The 10,639-nt window shown below is 27.3% G+C and overlaps 1 protein-coding gene across 3 annotated transcripts; it reads left to right on the top strand.

Moving 5' to 3' along the window:
* Positions 1-3,335: 3,335 nt before the first annotated feature.
* LOC116769673 (organic cation transporter protein-like) lies at positions 3,336-10,527 on the top strand. 3 transcript variants are annotated; one of them, XM_032660831.2, is made up of 7 exons: positions 3,336-3,714; positions 5,976-6,183; positions 8,032-8,132; positions 8,789-8,943; positions 9,021-9,656; positions 9,738-9,919; positions 10,149-10,527. In XM_032660831.2, the coding sequence occupies exons 1-7, from the start codon at positions 3,554-3,556 to the stop codon at positions 10,335-10,337; spliced, it is 1,632 nt and encodes a 543-aa protein (XP_032516722.2). In that variant the 5' UTR covers positions 3,336-3,553; the 3' UTR covers positions 10,338-10,527. The 3 variants fall into 3 exon arrangements, with proteins under 3 accessions (XP_032516722.2, XP_061378509.1, XP_032516723.2); XM_032660832.2 differs by having other exon boundaries at positions 3,337-3,602; XM_061522525.1 differs by lacking the exons at positions 5,976-6,183; positions 8,032-8,132.
* Positions 10,528-10,639: the final 112 nt, after the last annotated feature.

Genomic DNA, 10,639 nt, shown 5'->3' with positions numbered 1-10,639 from the left:
TGTTTTTTGATCAGATAGTTTTGGTCAGTGTCGTTTGTGCTGATCACAGCCCAACATACTTTAGACTCCTAGACTTTACAATTTTTTGTGATATCAAGAGCTTATTTAATTATGGGCGAATCTAAGGATGTGGATACGGATAGATTGATGAGTGAATTAGGTCAGACTGGGCGGTACCATCTCCGAGTTTATGTGCTAGTAGCGTTAGCAGCTGTTCAAGTTGGATTGCTACACACCACTTATATTTTTCTTGCTGGAGACGTACCATATAGGTAATTATGATATTGTAAAAAAATATGAGATATATTTAAAGAATTTATAACAGTACTTGAGAATATTTAAAATTAATAATAGTCTCGAGTGTTTCGAAATATTGCTGTTAAATATGTGTACATATATTTTTTTTTTATACAAGGCGTTATGTTATTGTTAAACCCTTCAGAAATAATAAAACCAATAAACAAACAGATTTTATGATAAAAGTTATGACAAAAAAATATTTATAAGTATTTTATTAAATTATTCATTTTAACAACTTACACTAGTTTCATAAAAACTGTTAATACCTGAATATAAATTTCTGTGCCCGTAAATACTTTTGAAATTTAATGATTGAAGTATGGAAGTATATTTTTTATTCAAAAGTATGTGTAAAGTTAATTTAAAAAATCTTCAGCTATAAAACTTCTATTTTGAGTTCACAAAAAGGCTGTTTGTTTTTCATTAATCCTTTAGAATGGTGAAGTTAACGGTTTTAATAAAAACTGGGGTACTTTCTTTACTATTTTTACCAGTTTAATTTATATAAATAAATAAAATTTTATTTCTAGTTTCAAAAGAAGTTTTGTACATCACGATAGGGTATTGGCATTAAAACACTTTTAACATCAATAATGTTTTTAAATAATAAATTACTAGTTAAAACTATTAACTAAGCTCGTTTTTTAATTTTTTTCTTAAAAAAAAACATGTTAAGTTTTTTTAATTCCAAAATAACAATATTTTTTTATTAATAAGTTAACGGTAAATACTCATACAATTATAAGTCACATTAATAATAATATTTTTTAGGTTACTTTCAAATGTAGCATGTATTTGTCATTGCTTAAAGATGTCTTAAATGTTTTGAATATAAATTTAATTTTATTGGTATTGTGAAACAGGTGTGATATAAGTTGCCATGACAACTTAAAGATGTGATTTAGTGAGCGTAAAATAAAATAATTGTTAGTTATAAATACTACAATAACATGTATTAATGTTGCGAAAGTAAACTCATATTTAGAAAAAAAAATTATATATATTTTTTAAATAATCCTATAATTAATAATTAATATTATAGACAGTAAAGAACGATGTTTATTGTTTTTTGTTTTTTTTTTTAAGAATCGATCCAGCAAAGTTTTAAATGCATTTGCTATCGAAATAGTTTTGGCTTAGTTGAATTTCTAACGTACCACTGAGAGTTCGTACGTTTGAGTTTGCTTTTTTTATAAGAGGAGCTGAAACAGCTAGAGCCATTTTCCAATAAGGTTCATCTACTAAATAGATAGATAGATATAGAGTCACGTTTTAACTCAATTTACCGGCTAGCACCTGCTTTTGAATGGACAATAGGCTGCTTTACCGTCAATCATTCCAGTAGTGTTATCAGCATCGGGGGTCGGCTAATAACCTCGTGCTCTGGTGCGTGTACTGTACAGAATTAAGAATTTATCTTCTGTTCTGTTATTATTTCTCTGATAACCAGCATAAAGATTAATTGTATTAACAAAAAGAAACGGTATAGCTATCAAAAAAAAAAACATGTACTAGTTTAAATAAGAATTTGCCAGAAAGTGAAAACAAAAGTATATAAAGAAATAATTAAAGTTATAAAAACATAATAAAAATTTGAACATAAATATTTAAAAGTTTCTTAAAGGCTTTTTTTAAATTTACATTTCTGTTTAATCTAAAATATAAATGTAAAAGCATGTTTAGTTTGGTAGTCCTATAGTTTGACTATGTGTATTGTGAAAGAGTAGAGATTATTTCAGTACAATCGTGAAATGAATTTTTACTTAAAAGAAAATTGCGTATTCGTAGGTACTGCGGGAAAAATGGATCACAAAGGTGTACATAGAATTCGATTTAATCCTAGTGAAGTTAGTGTTGTTAAAGATTATTTTGTGTCGAAAGATTTGTTGGGTGTGAAAAATTTGAATTTTTCACGATTTTTTTTTTTTAATTTCAATGCTTAATTCTTACCAAAAATAAAATCGACTAGGGGTTGTAAACTTTAAATTGTATAGAATTTTTCGTATGAGATTCTAACTTGAAGATAATTTTTTTGCTGTAACTATAAATAAGCAATCCTAAGAAATATATTTAAGATTTTTTTTCAAGTCAATTTAAAAACAAAGATATAAATTAAATATTGAAGTAATAATAATAATAAACAACATAAAAAATAATAGATATTTATTTTTTATTGCCATGAATTTATTATAGATGGAAAAAAATAATTATAAAGTTAAATTAATAAAGTAAAATGAAAACATTTTTTTGTCGAATGAAAACAGAGTATGCTTTTAATTCTATAGAAGGGGCAGAAAATATGCGTGTGTCCATATTAGCCATTTTGGGTTTACTCATATTTCTACAAGACAAACTCACGAAAGAAAATGTTAATATAACCTTCACTTCCTCAACTTATTATTTATGTTACTCATATTTTCCTGCAAGTGCTCTTAAATTGTGTACATTTTTATGTGCAATAGCTACGTGATATTACTACTAAAGCGTCAAAGATACTTAATGTACGTGTTTATATTTAAATTAATCGAAAACATATTATAGCATAGGAATTTATATATTATTTGTATAGTTTATAATTTTCTAGATATTAGGATTTATTTGAGTTTTTTTTAGGTTTGAGTGTTATAAACAATGTTTTTTATCCTTGTATATTTTTATCTCAAGGTAATGAATACTTAATTATTTATTATTTTATGAAAGATTAAAATATGGCGGGCTTAAATTTTAATTTACTTTAAAAATAATTGTCATGTCATAAAACATCTGGTAATGTGCCATACCTATTATTAAGGCAAAGTCTCGGTTACATTTGGTTGTTATTGTAGCGAGGTTGATTCATTATCAATGACAATACGTGTTTAAAAATCTTCCTTCCCACAGTTAAAATAATATGTTAATAGCAATAAAATGACAATGTCACTGTATAATTAGTTGATAACTTAATTAAACATTACAACCAATGGGAACATCAATCCGGAAGGATTATTTGAATTTACACAAAAGGTGAAAACGCAATGTTTGAGTTATGTTTGTATCAGTTGTAAGGTTGTGTGCGCCGGCGTCGTACGCGACTGTCCCACTGTGAGATATTCAAGCGAAATATAAAAACGCGCCCACATACATATTTTTTTGAAATATTTAAAAACAATAAATTATTAATTTAGTGTATACAAGTAAAATCCGTGAATAAAAAAACTGTTTTAATGGTGATGTTAAGTGGAATAAACTGTTCAATATAAAAAGATCTAAAGAAATGGAAAGCGGTGTGGGTTTAGACGTAGATGCATTGATGCAGGAACTGGGTCAGTTCAAAAAGTTTCATTTGTTGAACTATGTGCTGTTATCGCTAGTACCATTTGCACTTAACCATTATGGTGTTAACTATGTCTTCTTAGCAGGTGATGTTCAATACAGGTAACATTTCTTGTTATGTTAATATTTTATACATTTGTCACTTTGAAACTTCTTAATTCATGTCTAATTGTTTTTAACAATAAATCTAATCATAATTACTAAATTAACTATATTTATGTCCTCACATTAGCGAAATTGAAAAAAAGAAACAATTATTATACATAGCCTTTAATGCACCTACCAATAATTCCGGCTGTTTCCATGTAGTTAATACAACCATACAAATGAAAAACTAATTTTAATCAACAAATCAAATGAAGCTAATTTTTTTAGGATTTACTACCCATTTTTTATTAGTTTAAAACTAGTTATCAAGACGTCTCGGTTCCATCGCAGCAACCGTGATCACGGGCAGACAGTTGCTGCAAACGAAACGAAACGTTGAGAGTATGCAGTTTTAAAAATATTAAAAGGAACGTAGTAAATCCGAAAATCTTAGTTTTATTTAAATGAATACTCGGGAAAATGGTAAATTTATACAATAGCATAAATCTAAGAACATAAAATATAAACTTTTTATTCTCTCGTGTTAATATTATACCTATAAGTTAATCATTAAAATTAATTCAATAAAACTGTATGTGTCTTAAAATTTCTGATGGAAAAATAGAAAACAAAGGTAGAAAACGCGTATAGTAAATCAATTTACATGGTAATACACTCGGTGGGGTTTTTAAAAGAATGTGTTACATCTTTGTATACAAAGAATAACCGAACGTATTTATTATAGTCTAAGATTTTTTTTTTCTTTGGATCCTAATGTAATTTTAATGAATGTTACTGCGATGCAAGGTAATATCTTTGTAATAATAATCAGCTATTGTTCAATGTTATACTATTATATTCTTCTTTAATAATTGGAATACCATGTGGTTAAAAAATAAAAAAAAGATATATAATTATAAGGACATTTTTTATTTTTTTATCTTAATTAAGATTGTTTTTGTAAAGAACTGCTTTTATTTTAATGAAGCAAATAATATTATGACATAATATTTTATCAAGTGCATTTTTAATTAAATGGTATTAAATGTTAAATGAGTTAACAGCTTTTAAATATCGAAATTACTACGTCGAATGAAATTAAAAGTAATTGAGATAATCGGTCTCGAACAGAGTTTGTTGATAATGAGGATGTTGTCGGAATTCTTGATCGCTGTCGAACAGACAATACAGACAAGAGGGTTTTGTACAATATTATGTCAATCATACCACTTTATGCTGGATTGTAAAAGTTGTACAGAAATGAGGAATAAAGAACAGCATTAAAAGATTTTAGTTTCTAGTTTTTGTAAATAGTTAATATTTCTTTGGTGAATCAATCATCAAACGGCTTATCTGTGAAATTCTCTAAATTAACATAGTTATGATATTTTTTCGTCGTACAGAGGACTTCTTTGAAACTATTAAGAGACAATTGGGATCTGGTACGATAAGATAACGGGAGGAAACCGAACGAAACTGATTAAAGTTACAATAGTTAATTTACTATGACCTTCTGGGGGACGGTGTTCTCAAATACGCCATTTACAGTTTGTTAGTTAACTACAATTACAGTCAACTTACTACAATATGTTCTAATTTTTATATTATGCAATTGCCTTAACAAAGTTCATATAGAGAAAACAGTTCTTTCTTAATTATTATGGAATATAAGTTTAAAACACAATATCATTGAAATTACACCAATTTATCTTTGTGAATTTGTGTTTTTATAAGTTATCCAAAATGTATTAGAAAAAAAATGGACATCCCTGTTTCTTAATTTTTTATTATGATTTTAATATAATTTTGAATTTAATTCATTTCCAACCAACTTAGGGAAATTTTACTTTTCAACAAACGTAGTATTGATGATTTTAGTTATTATATAAAAGAGTTGATTTTTTACGAAAATATTTAGTTGGCTTGAATAGAAGTTTGTTTAAGAACATTGTTTTAATCTTTCGTTACGTTTTTCATATTAATTTAGCTAACATGCGGTAAATCTCTGTCTTTCGTTTTTGTTTTAACTATTAATACGTGTCATTATTCTTTTAAGCTCTTAAACATCGCGAAAATTTGTGCAAGTATAAATAATATGATGATCAAGTCGATAGAACTTGAATATTTCTCAAGTTTAACTTTCTTTGAGCAATCATAATTTTCTTTCTGGAAAATCTTTTAAACCTAGAAGAAAAATAAAAAAGTATTCTATAAGTAGGTAATGGCTCATGTAGTTGCGGGTTATGCAGTATTTATATTTTTTTATTCTCACACAGATGTCTAGTACCAGAATGTGAAGCAGCAAATACTACCGAATACAGTCCAATTTGGTTAGAAAATGCTTTGCCACCGAATGGTAGAGAAAGACGCTGCAGTGTGAAAGTTCCAATGGAGGACGGATTCTGTCAACCAGATCATTTTTCTGATAAGCTACGACCTTGTGAACAATGGTTATATGAAACACATGATACAATAGTAGCTGAGGTTAGTTCTCTATATGTGTTTGAAACTTCCACTATCCACTATTCCACTATCCACTATATATGAGTATATTATACTCACAAAGTAAAAAAAATATATAGTTTTGTTTTATTTTACTCAAAAAATTTATTTATATAAATAAAATAAGAAACACATTATTGAAAGAATATATAAATTAAATTAATAGAAAGAGGTACTTGAATTATAAAAGTGTAAATACGAGTAAGTGTTTGAACTGATTTAATTTTTTATGTTCTCTCTTATCTATTAGACAAGGTAATCTTAACACGTATTTGACATAAATTTAAAACATTTTTATTTATTATTAAGATAACATTGAAATTTTATGGGGTTTGTATTAAATTTATATATACATACATACATGCTAAAAACGAGTATCAGTTAACAGTAAATTTTAAATTATATAGATTTTATGAAGGCCTTCAAAAATAATGAATATAATTAAGGACATCATTAACATAAAATACTTTGACAATTACTAGATTATTAATGAGTATATAATTATCAAAATAGTTTTAATATACATTTAGTCTCAATAAGTTTCTTAATCATATAAGTATCAGTTAGATAAAAAAAACTCTAGTAACTAATAGTATTTTGTAATCCTTTGGGAGTAATATTCTCTTTTGTACGATGTGGGGATTACTTACTGGAAGTCAATATTTATGAAGCAGACAAAAGCTACCAGCCTGCGTTAGTACCAAACTCAAATTTTAATTTTCCTTCGTTAAAATGATATTCCATCATTTAATTTTCCATTCATAAATATATATATATTTGCTTAATGAAATATGTAATAAAATATATATATATATATATATATATATATATATTTGCCTAATAAAATATGTCTGTTAATATTTTTAATTAAATGAATACGGTCAAAAATATATATGAACTAACTTAGTCTTACCCAATGTAAAATAAAAAAATCATAGTCAAAATTCTAATAAGTTGTATAAATAATTGTAGCTTGTAATATTCTACGCTGTGAGGGTTATATTAGTTGTCGTTTTGGTATTTATTTTTTGAAAAAAAAAAACTGTATGAAATATGAGTACAGTTTTCCGAGAATAATCGGGGAATTTATGATTCAGTTTTCACATTGGTCACAAAAGTATTGAAATTCAAACTAAGTCCTTTTTTATATTTAAAAGCAGATAGCAACTAGTTTTAATAACAATAATCAATTTGTTTCTAATAATGTTTTCGTTGTTTTTTAACCATAGGGTTCAATACAAAAGCAACTGTTTTTTGTTTATCTAATGAATAATCTAGCTCTCCAACTTCCGATGACTTTTAATAATTTTATAAAAGTTCTCTTGGCGATCACGTTAACCTAGAGTTTTAGGTATTAGGTTTATTACGTTATGAGAAAATAGTAAAAATATTTAAATTAACATTGATTTAATCTAAAATATAAACAGACGTATTTTAATAAGCTGATTATTTGAAGGGATTTTTTTATTTTGTTTGAATTATGTATGCTGTTACATTTTGAACTACGCTTATATATTTTGGAAAATTAGTTCACCTTCATATAGAATTGCAACGTAATAAATCTGGGATATAAATATTATTAGGAGAATGCTGTATAAAGAAAATATAAATAAGTCGACTCATACATTTCAGTTTCATTAGCTATAATAAATAAGCATATTTACTTTCTTGAATAGTGGTGTTGAAGTAGATATTTCTTGGATTAGATATTGAGAAAATGAACGAAACCTAGCAATAAAAGACTTAGTTTACTTCATGAAATAATTTAATTAAATTAATTTAGTGATTAAGATTGCCATAATATTCATTATCTGTTTTTCATATTTTCAGTTTAATTTAGCATGTCAAGATTGGAAGAGAACCTTGGTGGGCACAATTCATAATATTGGTATGCTCGTGTCTCTGCCTATCTTCGGCTTTATATCAGACCGGTTTGTTGTTTTTAATATAAATAGAACTGGTTATTTTGAATCGATGCAATGTGTTAACTGTATTTGATTTATTAATACTCTAAGATAAAACGTGCATCAAGGGCATAATAAATAACAACAATTTACGCGAAAACTTTGTATTTGAAATTGTTAAACTAATTAAGATACACTAAATCATTGACAACACGAAAATACCATCACCAAAATATCTGAGGTATAATATGTATTGAGACTGTAACTTGTATAATTCTTTCGTGATAATACATTTAATAGAAATCTATATTTCTTTAAATGACTGGTAAGAAATTGTTTATGCGCTTAAATGTAGATATGAGAGCATGACTCTCAAGTTGCTAATATTGTGAAATATTAATATATCTCGACACATTCCAATTATAATTTAATAAGGCAATAAATAATTTTGCAATAAGTTGCTTCTGTTTTCATAAATAAATTAGTTTCGTGGTATATTAGTGACATATTAAAAAAAAAAATAAAGAATGTTAGCGATTTTTTAAGTCAGTAACGGTTGTGAAACTATGCTTTTATTGGTATTAGCATACTTTTATTACGGTTGGCCTTAATAATTAATTGAATGAATTGATTTACAAATATTAGTAAAATGTTTAGTATATTTTTCTTTCTATTCTTTTCAGATGGGGACGCAAACGTTCCTTAATATTAAGTTCCACCTTGTTAGCAATTATAGGCACTATGAAAGCATTTTCTATCTCATATGAAATGTACGTTATAGTGGAATTTCTCGAAACCGTCGCTGGTGCAAGCGCCTTCCCTGCGGCCTATGTCCTCAGTATGTATTAATAAATATATATTTTTAAATTTAACTAAAACAAATATTAGCTAAACATTTTTTAAACATTTTTTTAGCTATCGAATTGCTAGGACAAAATAAACGTGTTTTGACGACCGCGTTTCTGGGAATTATGTTAGCTCTTGGAGGTATAAGTTTTGCAATGTTTGCAAAAACCTTTCCATATTGGAGAACTTTTATATTAGTGGTCTATCCACCGTCTCTACTTTTTCTCTCATATATATACTTCTTACCTGAAAGCATCAGATGGCTTCTATCGAAAGGACGGAGAGAAGAAGCATTTAAAATAGTAACCAAAGCTGCTAAAATGAACAATGTTACACTTTCCGATGAAACTATCCGTCAATTCACTGTCGAAGAAAAACAAACCAAAGGAGTAAAAACAGAAGCAAATGAAGAAGAGACACAAGGTTTATGGCTGCAAGTTATAAAATCCCCGATTATTATGACTCGTTTGGCGATTTGTTCATGGTGGTGGATAACGTGTACCTTTGTATTTTATGGTCTGGCAATAAATTCTGTTTCTCTGGCTGGAGATAAATACACCAACTACATGTTAGTCAGCAGTGTAGAAATCATTGCGGTAGTCACAAATGCTTTGGTATTGGATAGAATCGGTAGAAAGAAAACTATGATGATTGCTTATCTTGTATGCGGAGTTTCTTGTGGGTCAATTGCATTTGTACCCAAGAGTAAGTATAAAGCGTGAGAATACAAAACAAGGAATGAAATGATATGAAATATATTTTTTTACTGAATGTTTTTTGTTTAAGATTTACCCTGGTTGGCAACTGTCTTGTACTTAGTGGGCAAAATAGCTATTACACAGGCTTTTAGCGGCATTTATATGTACACATCGGAACTTTTCCCCACGCATGCGAGGCAATCACTGCTTGGATTTTGCTCTATGATAGGAAGAATTGGATCCATTGTTTCACCTCAGATGCCTTTACTGGTAAAATGGCAATTGTTTTTAATTTAATAAAATTACTAGGGAGTATACTAAGCTAAATTACTTAAAAATCAAAATGTTTTTTATTTCCTTGGATCTAAAGTGTAATATGGTGAAGGCAATAAATTCATTTAAAATAGTGATAATTTTAATAATCACAATCACATTATTACCATGAATAAAAATAACGTATATGCTTTGATTCACTACATCAATGAATTTCTGTTTACAGGCTATTTATATTGAATGGCTGCCATCAGTGCTTTTCGGGGCCACTGCTATAATAGCTGGTGGACTAATGATGACTACCCCTGAAACACTTAACACAAAACTTCCAGATACAATCAAAGAAGCCGAATTTATAGCAAGCAAAAAAGTAAAGCCCAAAAGTACTGACATGCAATTAACATCAAAATTATAAACAAAATATGACATTAACAACATGACGAAAATAGAAATTAATTGAAAGATGTACATATAATAATAATTATTAAGAATTGTGATAAAAATATTACATTTATATTATTTATTGACAAAATTACAAATGGTTACTAAATATTCCTCTATATCAATAAAGTTATCGTACTAATAAATTTTATTCCCTAATATTATTATTATTATTTTATCTATGTAACCCATTGAATATTTAGTGCTGTCAATAGTATACTGTTACAGATTAACTTTTGATGTAAAAATATTGATAAATTTTGATTTTAGATGGAG

The sequence above is a fragment of the Danaus plexippus genome, chromosome 14 (genome assembly GCF_018135715.1).
Source record: "Danaus plexippus chromosome 14, MEX_DaPlex, whole genome shotgun sequence".
NCBI lineage: Eukaryota > Metazoa > Arthropoda > Insecta > Lepidoptera > Nymphalidae > Danaus > Danaus plexippus.
Note: the sequence above shows the minus strand (reverse complement) of the source record. Positions and strands in the feature narration are given on the sequence as shown.